This window comes from Mastigoproctus giganteus, chromosome 9 (genome assembly GCF_048544385.1).
Source record: "Mastigoproctus giganteus isolate SK-2022 chromosome 9, ASM4854438v1, whole genome shotgun sequence".
Taxonomy (NCBI): Eukaryota; Metazoa; Arthropoda; class Arachnida; order Uropygi; family Thelyphonidae; genus Mastigoproctus; species Mastigoproctus giganteus.
In genome coordinates this window covers 159,898,951-159,915,851 of record NC_143583.1, presented here as the reverse complement: position 1 = coordinate 159,915,851, position 16,901 = coordinate 159,898,951, and the positions used below count along the sequence as shown (strand labels likewise).

At 39.2% G+C, this 16,901-nt stretch overlaps 1 protein-coding gene across 1 annotated transcript in view; it reads left to right on the top strand.

The window, feature by feature from the left end:
• Tmtc4 (Transmembrane O-mannosyltransferase targeting cadherins 4) overlaps positions 1-16,901 on the top strand; it is a gene marked incomplete at its 5' end in the record, with an annotated part of 433,994 nt that overhangs the window by 398,529 nt on the left and 18,564 nt on the right. Inside the window, one exon of the mRNA XM_090380839.1 lies at positions 5,533-5,715. Within this exon, the coding sequence (XP_090236965.1) occupies positions 5,533-5,715 (183 nt within the window). The remainder of the gene's footprint in view (positions 1-5,532; positions 5,716-16,901) is intronic.

Below are 16,901 nucleotides of genomic sequence, written 5' to 3'. Positions count from 1 at the left end.
TACAACAAACAGCTGTACAGAGAAATAGAGTGAGCCAGTAAATCAGAATGTCTTACAGTAGGAGATTTTAACTTTCATGATATTGACTGGAACTTGTGGGTTGGTCACTCACACCCACTAGCAAGACTTATGGGGATTTATTGGATGACTGTTTTCTACAGCAGCATGTTTGAGAGGTAACCAGAGGGAATAATACTCTTGATATGATTATCAGCAATGGTTATTCATGCATTAAGAATCTGCAGAAAAAAGAACCAGTAGGTGGCAGTGATCACAGTGTACTGATGTGGGACCATCGAGGGTAAAGAGAGGTGCTTTTTCATTCATAAAAGCATCACATGAAGGTTCACAGAGGTCTCACAGTTTTTAAATTCTATACAGTGGAACCAGCTGATGATTTTACCATCAGCAAATTCTAAATGGGAAGTGTTTAAGGAATTAATCAGAGAAGCTACTAGGCTTTTCATACCAATTTTCATATCACTTATGTGACCACTGTAAGGAAGGGGATGAATCGTATTGGTCCACTTGATTTCGATGGTTTGATTATTGATGATCCTGCTCAGGTTGCTGACTGAATGAGGATTTTGCATCTACATTCACACAATAAGAATTCTTTAGGGAAAGGGATTCCGGGGGTTTTATCAAACTTTAACAGCCACCTAAATAATTTTGTGACAACTGAGAGGAAAGTGGAAGAGAAATTGTTGAAGTTAAACATAAGTAAGGTAGCTGGGTGGATGGGATCTGTCCAGCTCTATGAGTACAACAAACAGCAGCAAAAGATGTAAGCAAACCCTTAGCCATAATTATGAGAGCATCCTTGGATTCAGGGGAGGTCCCTGCAAATTGAAGATGTGCGAATGTATCTCCCAATTCACAAAGGGGAATCAAAGGGTGACATGAATAATTACAGACCTGTTAGTTTAACTTCTGTTCCAGGGAAAATAGTGGAGTTACTGGTAAAAGAAATAATACAGGAGCGTCTAGACAAGGCTGCAATTATTCTTCAGACACAGCAAGGGTTTGTTATCGAGAAATCATGCTTGATAAATTTGATTAGACACTATGATGTGGCAAAAAGGAATGGGATGCAAAAATTATGTTGATATCATACACTAGACTTTCAGAATAATGGCACCTTTGGGGATTCAAGGTGCCATTATTTCAATTTTTCATTATCTAGAAAGTTTTATTTTTAATATATTTAATGCAGAAATTATGAGGCTCAATAAAAAATAGAGAATTTAAGAATGCAATTTTATTAACTGCACATAACAATCATAAACACGTTGAAGATCGAATATTATATTCTGCCATTAATACACTCCTATTTACGCCCTGTTCTATTTTCTTTATTATATCAAGTTTAGTCTGCTTGGGTAGCACAGCAGTATCATCTTTGTTCTTCCCACACAGAGTGGAAAAGACTCGGGTTCGAATCTCGGCGATGATGCAAAGAACCTTTATAGGCTTCTTTCACTCCATGGGAGGCGCCTCCATATCCAGTTGGGCAGGAGCGGAAGTGCGTAACACACGCTTATTGATTAGACCGTGGTTCAAGCCTGTGACCACCAAATACGGAGGATGTGGAAAGGTCAGGGAATGACCACCGCATATCATCAGAGCAATATGGCCTTAGTTGCTAATGCTCCTAAAAAAAAAAAAAAAAAAACGCTCCATGGGTGATTTAGTTTTTCTGTCTCTGACGTAGATAGCAAGGTCCCCTACCCCCCAGGAACTGGGGTTTTTAGCGAACAGGAAAATTGACCAGAGACCACATGCAATTTACAGACACAATACACATGGGTATATGAATTAACTTTCTGGGTGACCCTAATGTAACAGTTTGGATTATATCAAGTTTGTCACTAAGCTTTAATGTTGTTTTTCTTTTCTTCTCTTTATGAGGTTTATTAACTTTAGCAGCCATAGTGAGGGGTTTTTAATTTAAAATAAATATAAAACAGTGGTATAATCCATGATATCAGTACAGAATTCACTTTCAAATTGGTGAACATAAACAAATACAGTAATCACGTGACTTGCCGTTTTATTTTTTCAGTACTGCAAGACATCTACACTGTATGTAAACATCCGATCTCAATGTCCCATTAGCTCAAATGTTCCGTTATTTGGGGTGCCATTATTTCAACAGTCTACTTTACTTCGATTTTAGGAAAGTCTTCATACTGATGCACCTAAAAGACTGCTGTACTGATTGGAGCACTGTGGCATTAAAGGCAAGTTGCTGCTATGGATAAAGGGATATTTGAATGGGACAAGAAAGAGTGTTTATTAATGGACACTGCTCTTTGTGGAGTATTGTTATTAGTGCAGTCACCTAGGGTTCATTACTGAGTCCATTGTTGTTTTCTGTATTTATTAATAATACTGATGAAGGTATATCAGGCTTAATGTCTCATTGTGCAGTGATACAGAGATCGGCAGGGTGGTTAACAAGTAATTAGGTAAGCTACTGCAGCAATATCTAAAAAAATTTAGGCAGATTGACTTGATTAAAGAAATGGCAGTTGAAGTTTAAAATCGACAAATGCAAGGTACTGTATATGCATAATAGTAATCCCGGAGTAATGTATCAACTGTGTGGTACTACACCCATGGTAGTGAAAAGTGAAAAAACCTCGGTATAATTGCGCAGTCAGATATGGAGTTCTCTGAGTAGTGCAGACAGGCTGCCAGGAAAATTTGTGGGGTTTTGTAAATGATATATAGATACTTTGCTAGTGGGGATAAGAAGGTGATTATCTCATTGTATGGTTCATTCAGTGGTTTGGCTGCACCTTGAGTAATGCATACAGGTCTGAAGACCTCATTTTAGGAAGTATATGGAGCTGCTGGTACAAGTACAGAAAAGGGCAGAGAGATTTGTGAGCTGAACAAAGGGGTGCTCTTCAGTTCTGGAAATTACAACATCTGGAGACAAGGCACCTTCAAGGTGATCTGGTTAAAGTGTTTAAGGCTTTGAATGGTTAAACAAGCTAAATGCTGATGGGAGTCTTCCTCTTGCTCAGACAACACGCATGAGGGGGCACAAATTTAAATTGGGGAAGGATGATTATAGAATAATGTGTGGAAGTTTGCCTTTAGCTAGCAAGTGGTTGCTTGCTGAAACAACCTTCTGTCTGTTTTTGTGTAAGTTAATAGCTTAAATAAATTCAAGGAAGTACTAGACAAACTATTGGAGTGAATGAACAAGTGAAATAGGACAGGTTTTTTTTTTATTTTTTTTTGGCTGATGTTGTATAAGCTTTCTTTCTTGCATCATTTCTCCCTGATCTCTCCACTTTCTCTTTGCAGTGAACACCTGCAGATGGATATTCTTTAGCTGTGTCGTGTCATGCTAAAGTTTGTTTCACAAAGAGTTTCTAAGTAACACACACACATAAACATAATTCTGATGGTTCTCCTAATTTATACGAGAACCATCCTTGGAAGCTCTCCTTTGAACCAAAGAATTTCTGCTAATTTGAGTCCTTTGCTTTGCTGCTATGTGTGGTGCTGAAATAAGCAATGTAGTAACGGTATACGGGAAAAGCTTTGGGCTAAATGAATTCATGGAAGCAAAATATCCAAAGAGGAGGAAGAGGAAATTCCTTTAGTGAATAGTATTAGTATAATTTAAACAAAGACACGTGCTTTTAGAATGCTCTAGTTTTAGACATTTAGTTCACATATTTAAAGCAGATTACTGTTTAATAATAAAAATATCAGTTAATATAAATTAAAATTAAATCACAAAAATTAATATCTGTACAGAATTTATCTGAGACCCACGAAAATTTGCTACCTTACTGAAGACTTAATTGCTGATATTCTGTTTCTGTCATTTCTTCTTTTTTTATTATTATTATGTTTTTTTTTTTATATGCACACTTCTGAAGATTTATAATATGAAATGTGGCAATGATGTTCTGGGACTTTGCAATAAAATGAACTCAGTAAACAAGCTCAGGTTTTATTTTTATTCAAATTAATCAGCACCTGATTGAATGCACTTATTACATTCTAAAATTTTCTGAAAAGAATCAGTGAAGGTTTCCAAAGAGATTATGTCCATTTCAGTCATTACATTTTTCTTTGTGTCCTCAACATCCAGACATTTCATTCCTTTTCTTTCATTTCATTTTCATTCATTTTTCAAATGAATGAAATTCCTTTTCATTCATTTCTTTCCCAAGGTGAATTCCCAAGGAATTCACCTTGGGAAAGATGAAGAAGTCTGCTGGTGCTGGATCAGAAGAGTGGGGTGGATGGTTTATCCGTATAGTGCAATGTTTCATCATTGTCTTCACATCTAGTGTGGAATAGGCAGTGGCATTGTCATGCAACAAGAACCAGCTGCCTTTCACTCGAAATTGCAGCCTCACCTTGGGAAATGTGCTTCAATAATCTTTGAAGCATCTGTATATAGAATGCAGCATTGGCTCTCTCCCCTTCATGTACAAATTATTTGTGAATCTCACCCTGTTTTATTGAGAAACATGACCAGCATAGCGTTGATCCTGGGTTTCTGTAAATGAAACTTTTTTTTGGGCATTGGTGATGATTTTGAAGTCCACAGCATGTTCTGATTCTTCACCATTAAGACTTTATCTTTGGGTTGTGTTGAAACAGCCAACATTCATCTTCATTGGCAATACAGTTGAGGAAATTAGGATTATCTTGACAAGTCTGGATGAAGCCTTCACATGAGGACATTTCATTACATCTGCTCATCCATGATATGCAGCACAAATTTTCCATAGATCTTCTTTTTCCGTAAATCTTCATGCAGCATTTAACAAATCACATCATCTCATTTGTATCCATCTCATCAGCCATCATTTTGAGGGTCAAATGAAGATCTCCATTTGAAGGTCAAATGATGATCTCTTGCCACAATTTCTTGAACTTTTGAAGTGCTCTCCTCATTTCAGGAGGTTGACAGGTACCCACTTCTTGGGTTATTATGTACATCCTCACATACATCTTTGAACCTCTTATACCATTTAAACACACTAGTACAACTTATTGTTTCATCACTGTAAGCAAGTCTTAACATTTCATGTTTCTGTTGCAGATTTTCTCACTTAAAAGAAAAAAATTGATATTTGTTCATTGCTCCATTGCAAACTCATGACACAGAACATTAATATTTTAATGCTGCTAACAAAACTGGCTGTTACTTGCAACTTGTCAGCCTGTTGGACAATTTCTGTACCACCACTTGTTGGAGTAAGTTTGAACTACAACATACCACTTTCATTTATTTTAAAACTCATTGAGCACGACTGCAACAGCACAGTTCAGAAACTTTATTGCCCCACCTTGTATATGCCACATTTCATAATCGTGACAAAAGTTTGTGGCCCATTTTGAGGTCATATTTGGTTGAGCTTCTTAATTTCTGTAATTATAATTTATTGGGGTAGATTTTCATTGGATAGCCTTTATGTTTGTTTGTCGATATATTTTTATTTGTTTTTATTTTTTATTTTTCTTATTTTTCAAAATTAATTTTTTTCATAGGTGACTTAATTAAAGCTGCCAGTATTGCTAATGAAGCTCTCCAGATTTTACCAAATGAAGCATCTCTCCATTTCAACTTAGCCAATACGCTAGGAAAGATGGCAAAATATGAAGAATCAGAAAAACACTTTCTTATTGCTATTGATTTGAATCCTGCGAACCCTACTTATTACACTAATCTAGGCAAGTATGAACAAGTAATACATTCCATCTATGTGTTAAAATTAGAAAGAACAAATAGAAATTCAAATGGATGTAAAAATTCCACTAAATGAATGAGTGTCAGAATGGGCATATAAATGCTCACTTCTTCACAACAGCAGAAACAAGAACAGGTTGCTAAACACATCAGTTCTACTGAATATTGATTCCCTGGGAAAATCATACTGTAATATCACTCCATGCTGCTGAACAAATGAATATAGCAGAAAAGCAACAAGAAAAGGAATCCACTCTGGAAGATATTTGATGAAAATAGTTAAAGTGATAGTTCCCCAAAAAAGACAAATCACACATGGACCAGCTAAAAACAGTTTCAAGAAAAACAGCCTTAATGCTAATCAAAATAAGCAAAAGGGTAGGCACATTTTGGTGATGGGGAAAGTATGAATGATGGGTTTTTTTTTTTTTGGCGGATGCAGAAAATAGCATGCTTCCTTCCATCATTTAGCCATTATAATATGTATACTAAAAGCACTTATATTCATTAGATTTGTTGAGGTTTCTAAGTAGTATTGATTAAATCTGACTCTCTTGTGTAATAGTTCATTATTGTGCTATATATTTTTGCTTGCAAGAAACCTGTCTAAAACAGTATTAATGAACAACTACACTATAAACTAATGAGACCAAAGAAACAATTCTAGAATTCACAGGTACTAGCAGTCCTTGTCAATTCTCCTATATACCATCTCAAACAGTTCACTTACTGCCACTTAAGTGATTTAATCACAGTAGTGTCAGTGTATTTACCACCAAATCAGGATATATCTTTATAGAGCTATAGAAAAACTAGTAAATCAAATACCTACTCTTTTCTGTATAATGGTGGATATCAATAGGCACCACCCTTTTTAGAGGAACTCTGATATTAACTGATGTAATAGAGGAATAAAGTAAAAAAAAAAAAAAAAAAAACTAATAGATATTAGCAATTCATCCCATTTGAATGCATATCCAACTCTCAGCAGAGTGATGGACCTGCTCAGTGATGGACCTCACAATATGTTTACTAGCATTACATCTTATCCTAAAATGGGCAGCTTTTGAAGATCTACTTCACAGTGACCTTACCTTATCATAGTCATCTTTAAAAAAACACAACACACACTGGAGAAAACCTAGGTGGAAACTAGATAGTGAGACTGTAAAAAATAAAATAAAAAATTATGGTCAATAATTTGTCAACAGAAAATTTGACAGCTATCCATCAACTTACCAGTTTAATATGTAACAGACAAAATCAATCAAGCAGAATAACTATTAATATCAAACACATCTACAAAATTTCCTTTACATCCACAGCATTGGTGGAATAAGAAACACTTCTACTTCTGTTAAGTAGCTCTACTTTCTTAAAAATACTAAGAAGGCCCAGAAGAAGGAAAGTGCCTTTTTCTTTAATTTAATATTCTTGCTAACTGTGTTAACCTCTGTGCTTGGCTACCAAGTGGCACTGCTCCTGCCTTCTCATGGCAGAGATAGTAACCTGGGCAGTAAAGATAAACCCTCAGGGCCAAAAGGAGCTCTCATATATACAAGCAATTATCCACCTTGAATGCCTTCAAGCTCAAGATCAGAACTCCCTGACATTGACCGTGACTCAAATCAACCCAAAAGGCTTCAAAGGGAAGCACAATGTCATGATGAATTACCAAATTTCCTGGTGATTCATTCTCTAACTACCCAAGCTGTGGGCAAATTATTCTTGATTCAAAAATGTTTGGAATCAATTGCTGGATCACTGAAAATCATGTAAAGACCACAGTTCTTAGACCTCCTGATTGAAACAGCCACCTCAAAACATTCTGAGCAGCTCTTAAACGCAACATCATTTGATGGGTTGACAGTATCAATTACTCCCCACAAAACCTTAAATTCATCAAAATGTGTCATCAGTGAGTGGGACCTAATTACAGTCTCAGAAGAACTACTCCAAGAACGCAGTAGTCAAAAAGTAATAAATGTGAAACAAATCATGAGTAAAAAATAATGAAATCTCATTCCAACTAGATCCATCATTTTAACATTCAGTACTCCAAACTTACCATCCTCAATTAAAGCTGGCTATTTAAATTGTTGGATTCGACCCTACATTGCAAATCCCATTCGTTACTTCAAATGCCAGAAATATGGTCATTCTGTCCCATCTGCTGATCTAAGGAGCTACTACAGGGGTTGTGGCTGATTGCTCGGCCACAACCCCTGCTTGTCCAAACTGTAAAGAAAGTCACCCAGCCTTTTCCAAAACTTGTCAACTATGGATCACAGGGAAAAAAATTCAAAAATATAAAATTTAAATTAAAGTCATGTTTCCTGAGGCACATAGGCAAGTTATGTTGAGCATGCCTAGTAGTCGTTCCTATGCTGCTCGAACTCAAAACTGTTTCTACAGCAACACAAATGGATGTATCAGTTCCGCCTAATACCTCTCTAGCTAACTGGCTTAAATCTACTCTTGCAACATCTAAAAAAGATGATTTTCCAAATAAAACTAGTGAAGCTACAAATATCCCAATCAGCATCCCTAGTGATACTGCATCGGTCCCATATGACACAGCAATTGGAAAATGAGACATGCTCAAAAAAATGGACTCTCCCACCAACAGTATGGACAAAGATGAGATTTTAAATAATTATGAGCCCATTTTAAAACTCCTTGCAAATGACACCACGGATTCTGGATGCCCCTTTTTCCCAAAAAAAGACAAATTCAGACAAATTAAAAAAAAAAAAAAAAAAAAAAATAGACAGAAATTCTCCAATTTCAAAAAAACAGTCAGACCAATGAGCAACAACTAACCCTAAATAATGTTGAATATCGTTGCAGAAGACTAAGCAGCAGTTCTGACAACTTAAGAGACTTGCTAATTCAATTCAATCCGATAGGAGTATGCCTTCAGGAAACTTCCTTATCATCACAAGCTTCACCAAAATTTAAAAATTACACAATATATTGAAAAGACAGGAACTCAGAGTCACCTGCCCGCAGATGAGTAGCTGTGGTTGTGAAATCAAATATACTGTCCAGCACATTCAGTTACAAACTAGTCTAGAAGCTGTGGCAGCATGTATTTCAATTGGCATATCAGTTACTCTAGTTTCCATATATATTCCACCTTCTCAACCATTTTCTAATATAGAACTGGATAATCTTATTATGTGACTTGACTCTCCAATCTGCCTTTTTGGTGACTTCAATGGCCACCATCCATTATAGGAGGGTTGCCTACAATGGACACAAGGGGCACATTGATCCAAACATTCATCAATAATAACAACCTAACTATACTAAACTCTGGGTCTCCCACCTATATTCACCTACTTACAGGATCTACCTCTGCAATAGACTTATCTGCTCACCATCAGCTCACCATCAATTTTCTCAAGTATGACGTGGTCAGTAATAAATGATCCTCTAAACAGTGATCACTTCCCAATCATTTGCTCATTACAAACACTGGTAACTTCAACTCTGGAGCAACGATCCACCTGGAAGTTCAAGAAGGCAAACTGGGAGAGCTATTCCACCCAGGTCCATTTAGACATGAGGTCCTATTAGACAAAGGCCTCATAGCTGAGTGGTCAGGAGCGGTAATGCAGTAGCATATGCTCTTTGAGAAGACCGAGGTTCAAGCCCCTGACTGCTGAATACGGTCGATCTGCCAATCCACACTGGACCAGCGTGGCAGATTATGGTCCATTTCCCTCAGCATGAATTGTTGAGGCTTCCATCCTGTAGTGGGTTGATAATGGCTGCAGTTTACCTTTTTTTTTTTTTTTTTTTATGTTCAACAACAACCTATTGTTGTTGTTGAACATAAAACATTGGTAATTTGTAACTACATAAATTACCAATCACATATTAACTGCAGCTAAAGATTCCATTCTGAAATCACTACCTCACAAGTGCTCCCACCATAAAAACTAGTAGGATTGCTCTGATGCCAAACATATGAAGCATATGATGCCAAGCATATGAGAAAAACCATGCCTGGAACAACTTCCGCACCACCAATAATTTAAATGAATATAAATGACTTCAAGCCAAAGCAAGGCAGATTAGGCAAAAAACCAAATGTGACTCCTGGATCGCATTTGCTTCAACTATAACTAAAGACACTGACCTACAGTTCATCTGGAAGAGAATACAAGTGCTAAATAGAAAATTCTTTTGACCACCCACTCCAAGGCACTAGCAGAATCATTCTCTACAATATCCACTTCCCTACAACTAACCGTTTAATTTAACAAAACTTAAAGAATCTAATAAAATATTTAAGGGCAAAGGCCTCATGCTATGAGGTAGAATGACTAACATGTAGGTTAGTGCAAAAGCATCATTTTAACACAGCCATCTACCAAAGTAGTTAAATTAATTAATTAAATTGGCATCGTTTTGGTTATATCTCATATTGTGAATACCTTCACAATGAGTTGCCATGGTATTGTACTACCTCGAATAAATAACATTTCACCAGTGGAGAAGACTACTGTTATTTATTCTCAGCGGATACCACCACCCAAACGGCACCGTTTAAAAGCTTGTTGGCTTCTCTTTGGTGGGTGGGCAGGTACCTGGTGTGGAGCCCGGTGAAACGATCTGTGCATTGTGAAGGTGATAGCCCTGTGGGTTGATGAGGTTCAGTCTTCCTGCACCGTCCAATCATTTAGGTGCCCAGCAAGGGATCTGGTAGCCATTGTTGCATCTAGAGTGACCTCCCAGAGAGTGGAACTAAATGTGGGAAGATTGTTCGGTCGATTTAGGACAACGAAGCTGCTGTTAGCCAGGAATTCCTCCACATATTGGCCATTCCTGGTTCCTCGACGTTCAGGAGTCTCACTATGCCCCAGTGGCAAATGACAGTTTAGGTCCGCAGGTACGAAGATCCTGGAACCCACAAGTTCTGTTTGTACTTGATTTAGGTATTGGATGACTGGTTGGATGTCTGCTCCCGGGCAGCAGTACAGAGAGAGAGAGAGAGAGATGATATATAGCTCTCCCAATGGAGTAACAATGTGAGCACAGGTGTGTTATTCTTGTCACAGTTATGTTGGGATTCCTGACAGCCACCGCAGCCCAGGGGGTGGCTCCCCCTACCTGAACAATTTTGTAGCTGAGTGGGTAACCCCGGACAGCACTCACGCAGGTGTAGGGCTCCTGCAGCAGGAGGATGTCCAGGTTCTCTTCTTCAGCTTTTTGTCTAATTTGACCAGCTACAGCAATAGCCCGCTGCGCATTCAGTTGAGGAAATTTGATACAGTTGTTAATTGTACCTTTTAGGAAGAGTTCCCATAATTTATTCTTATTTGTTGTGCACTTCTTGCTTTTATGTATACCGGGCATTTGTTGTCTCGAACAGAGTGCGTGTGGGGGAAGCTTTTGCCACTTGCAGTTTGCACAGGCTGGTTCTTTTCCTTTGTTTAGGCAGTTAGCATAGTTGTGCCTTCTCGGCACAGTGTCTGCAGGTTGGTTCCTGTTAGGTGCACATGGGGGTGGTGTGGCCGAATCGGCAACACCGGAAGCATTTTGGCACCGCGATGTGTTCCCTTAAGCGGTAGGAGCTCCAGCATATGTAGATCCTTTCTCATTTTGTGATGCCTCTACACGCTTCAGGGGTCAATCCGACCACCCAGTTGGTCAAGCTACCATCCCTGGTCCTGGTTTGATGTTTGGGCACTACTAAACTTTTGTAGTTTCTGTCGGGGAAGTCTTGTAGCAGATTTCACATGATTTATTTACAGATTGTTTCCGGAGTCAGATTCAGGTCTACACCAAATATGATGACTGAGGGGCCTTTTTCTTTAGGAGTTTCTACAATGAGACCGAGTGTAGGGATCTTGGTGTTGTTGATAATCAGTTTAGCGTCTTCTTTATTTTCTGTTTAGATTATCACACCAGTGTTTCTAGTTTTCCGTATGGAGCGGATTCTGGCTGTTTTAAATTCCTGCGTTATCGAGTCAATAACGTTTTTTTTTACTTCTTCACTTGTTTTCAGTGTATCTGAGTTGGTCGGTTTGAGTAGCACGAGATGTGGGGTGAGAAGCAGTGTTTTCCTAGTTGCTGATTTTATGGTTGTAGTGGACATGGTATCGGCAGCAGTGGCGCCTTTATGCCCCAGCGCCTCAGAATATGTCGGGGCACGCTGTGGCATTTCACTTGCCCCACATTCAATGTAAGCATGAAGTCAAGTGGTGGCTTGCTCACTTTCAAGGTACTGGTCATGTAGTATTGTTTCCATCTTGCGGAAAATTGTCACAATTTGGGATCTAAGTCCGGAGGACACTGTGTTCGAATTCTCCTTAAATATATTTTCTAGTGCTGTTTTAAGGAAGAGGGTCTTCTCGTAAACGGTTCCCTGTGGTAGCGCAGAATCAAGGGGTGAGCCCTGCTACTTGTCCTCATTGGAGTTCTTTTACAGCAAAGTAGCTTCTTGTTGCTCCCTATTCTCAGTCTTGGGGCGCATTTCCTGTTCAGGTATTGGGACATTTTCTTTGCGGTTTTTCCGCTTACTTGGGAGGAGCCCGGATGGGATGTCCTCTCCTCCTGAGGTCAACGATGACAGGATCATCCTTCTGCCTCTGCAACTGGTTATCGCCGTTTTTACCTTGTTTTCCCTCCATTTTTAGCCTACTCCAGTCAATCGAGAACAGTTTGGATTATTGGGGTTACACCTCTATGTCACGATTGGGCTTTCGGAATGTTGACGATTGGTGTTTTCCACAAGTCCGTGGTGTAATTTGGGGATTTCTAATGAGCTTTTGTGAAGTTTTGGGCTATCCCCCACTGACAGTTTGCAAAAAAAACCCCTAGAAGGTCGGAATTTTTTTCTCTAGGGGATTCCCCTTATCTGCAAAGATGATGGTGGCATCAGATTTGCTGTAATGTGTTTCAGAACATTGATGGGTCGTCACCATGGAAAGTCTATGGTCGGGTGGGGGGACACAAAAATCATTTCTTTGGTTGAAATTGCACAGAGTTTGGTAGGAAAGGTTGGGACACGTTCCCTGTCCAAAGTTACTATTGCAGCCAGCACGTTGAAGCATTTCCCTAGTCAAGGGCCAGATCCTAGCGCAGTGGCCGTGTTATACCAGAGCACTTCTCTATTCTCCCTCCTTGAGCCGCATGGTGACCATGCAGGTCTCACAAACAAAGAAAAATAGAGAAAAACGGTAGTATCTGGCTAATTTCCCTAAAAGAAACCAAAATTTTCTTACCTAGGCACTCCTCAGATGACTATCTTCAGGTGGAGACACAATTTGGAATTTTAGCTGCAATTTAAACACACATTTTAAACACATTTTTACGGAGCGTAGTGACGTGCGTCCAAATGTAAAGGCGGCCATATTGGCTCTCCTCCAATGCCTGTACATAATACACTGACATATCGAAACCTCACAATGCAGTAGGTGCTGTGGCATTCTTTCCTTCATTTGCAGTTACTTCCATTACCAGCTGAATGTGGTATCTTTACTGCCAAACTGTATGCCATAAAGCTAGCACTTGACCAGATTGTTAGCAGTAAAGATTTCAAGTGCTCTAATCTATACTAACTCTCTCATTGCAGTCTTTGCCATAAAGGAAAATTTCTCTTCCTGTCATCCAACACTGAAAACCATTCACAACCAGTTACTCTGCGCCAATAAAACCCAACAACCAGTTACTCTCCTGCAGCGAATCCAAACAATCTATAACATTTTTTTTGGATCCTGTGAATTCCAGGAAATGAGAGCCAATCTTGCCACTAAACAACCTCTAGCTCCTTATATAGATCACAAGACTATAATTCACAAGGTATATTATCATAACTGGTCACTATCTGGCAAAGTAGTACCACCAACAAACTCAACCAGATGAAACAAGATCCAAAGTTGTGGCCCTCTGGATTCAGATGGAACAGATGAGAAGAAGTGGTATTAGCAAGACTGAGAATTGGGCACACTCATCTTACACACACGTTTTTATTATTGGAAGAAAATCCACCACAGTGCACATCCACTCTAACACCTTAGAGTGGATGTGTTAATCCACTCTAACACCTTAGAGTGGATTAACACCTTTGTCCGCCTGTGTTGCAGGCGGACAAAGGTAGATCGACAGTGGTGTTAGACACGGAGGACTATCGGGGGAAGGTCCTTTATTTATTGAATGATACGTCCACTTATAAAGTGGTGAATAGGAATCCTTTGGTGGGGCTGGAGCAGCAAACCAATAAGCTGGTACAGAATTGGCACAAGGCGGGCAAGATATCAGAGGAAGTTGCTTGGAGGTTACGTGCATCAGGTTGTAAATTATTCTTATTCTATGGTTTACCTAAACTGCATAAGGTAGATGTGCCGTTGAGGCCAATTGTATTGTTTGTGGGCAGCCCGACACACACCCTTTCCGATTTTTGGCGGGTTTGGTTTCTCCTGTTTTGGGGCGGACTGGCTGGACAGTGAAGAATAGTCAGAAATTTATCCGGTTTGCCCAGAATCAGAACATTGAAGAAGAATAAATTTTGATATCATTTGATGTGGTGTCGTTATTCATGTGCAGTCCATTGGATCTGCTTTGGATTGCGTTCAAATGGCCTTGGAGGGCGATAATACCTTGAGAGATAGGACGAATTTGAGTGTAGGACATATGTGAAGGTGTTAGCTTGTGTTTGTCCGGCACCACTATGGTATTTGCAGGTGTGATGTATCAGCAGATCTGGGGCGTGGCTATGGGTTCACCTATTAGTGCAGTCATTGCTAATTTAGCAATGGAAGAATTTGAGGATAGGATGTTGAGTTCCTCTGGTCCGCTACCCCTGCAGGTGTGGTAGTGGTATGTGGACGATACGTTCACTATACTACATAGGGGATGTGGGCCAGAGGTTCTCAATTGGCTTAATAGTGGTTCCCCCTTTATAAAGTTTACATCCAAGGTCGAGCGGGGGGGGGGGTGCTCTGCCATTTTTGGATGTCTGGATTTACAGGGTGGGCCGACAATTAAAAACAAGTGTTTAGGAAGATGTGCCGGGCCCAGTATACTCATTTTGGTTCTGCCCAGACTGGAGGTCATAAAAAGAGAATGGGTGCCTCCGTAGCCAGGTGGGAAGGAGCAGCAGTGCATCGCACACGCTTCTTGATTAGACCGGGGTTCGAGCCCGTCACCACCAAATATGGAGGATGCGGAAAGGTCAGGGAATGACCACCGCATATTCCCGGAGCAATATAGCCTTAGTTGCTAATGCTCCTAAAAACCAAACAACAACAACAATAAGAAGAGTGTGGTTAGGGCTTTAATGAGCAGGGCTTGGTTGCACTGCTCTGCCTTGGAGGATAGGGAGGAAGATATCAAACGGGTCACAGCTGACCTTATGAGATGTAAATACACCCGAAAAGTTATTGAAGGTTGTTGTGGATATGGTACTCAGAGGGAAGGGGTACCAGGCTCCACCGCGTACATTCTCTACTATCCGGGCATTTCGCAGCCAATAGCCTGCATCTTACAGTCATACCAGTTACATTGTGTGCAGCTTCTGAGTCGGAAGCTGTGCACGATGATGGCGGTGGTTAAAGACCTTGTTGTGGGAGTTGACAACAATGGGGTTGTCTACAAAATTCAGTGTCCGGATTGTGGGGGATGTTACATAGGTGAGACTAAGTGCAGATTACACGATAGACTAGGGAAGCATAGCAGGGCACTTAGGTTGGCTAATGTCTTGGGGTCGGCCTTGGCAGAACATGCCTGGGAAACTGGGTAAGGTATAACAGCTGAAGGAGCTGTAATTACAGATAAGGTAGAGGGTTTCTAGAACCAGAAGTGGCTGGAGAGCCTAAGGATTTGTTCCTTGGGTGATCATAGCTTGAATAGGGATAAGGGTTGTAGGATTAATGTAATGTTTGAGACCGTTATCCTGGATAGGGATGAGCGTTTTAAGGTCGTACAGCCCTGTGCCACTTCCGGTGCTGATATATGGGAAACAGAGTATGCGCAAGTACCATAGTACGCCCTGGGTCTGCTGGGAAGGCTTAGTGCTTTATAATGAATTGTTGATGCAGCACTACTTATGTTGAGGAAGGCAGCAGATGCTGCTGTAAAGCTCAGTTTTACAGTAGTACTGGTTTAACGCTTTTAATGCATACAATAATAATAAGTTGTTGTTTTTATATGATTTGATATGGATTCATATGATTTATTGTATTTTAAACTATACTACATTTTACAGTCAATTTCATTTATTTTAGTTGTAATTTTATTTTATTTTATTTATGTTTATAAAGTTATAATTGGTCAGAGTTGGCAGCATCAATTATGGATAGATTTCCTGACCATGGAGGCCTCTTTAATGAGCATATACAAGAATTGCGGAAAAGGTTAAAAGTTTTTTTGTGAGATGTTAATAGTAAAGTACAACAGCTGCGATAAGAACAGTACAAGTCCAACATTGGAGAAAAAAGTGTATGACATTCATATGGAAAATGTTTTATTAAAGGACAGATTGAAAAAAAAAGATGAAAAGCATAGTTCCAAGACTTAAACAACAGTGGTTAAGACTAATATAAAAACTGTGGAAAGTCCTCCAAAAGTACTGATAATCAAAGCTGTTACTGATAAACATCGTACTAGTGAAGAAGTGAAAGTTGATATTTTAAAAGAATTACAACCAATGTTTTCTACTGTAAAATTAAGAAATATAAGACCCATAAGGGACAGAGTTGTCATTGTAGAGGTGGATACTGACAACGACATTGCTAAATTGAAAGCTTGTTCTAGGATACAAGACATAGGTCTGAAATACACCATACCTAGACCCGTGTATCCTAAATTGGTGCTCTTTGATGTTGATCAGGATATACAGATGGAGGAATTACTTAAACAGATATGGGAAAAGAATTTTAAGGATTTTTCAATTAGTGAGAAAAAGTTCTTGGATGGTATCAAGGTGCTATCTAAGAATGGGAATAAGTCCACTCAAATGAATAATTGGCTGTTTCAGTTGTCGCCAAAATTATGGCAAATTGTTAGTGATAAAACAAGACTTTATATAAAATGGACTGCCTGTAAGTTTAAGGAAATCTTCCCAGTTATGCAATGTTATAAATGTCTAATGTATGGACATATTGCAAATTTTGTAAGAGGGAGATACTGTGTGGACATTGTTCAAGGTCACTCTTTT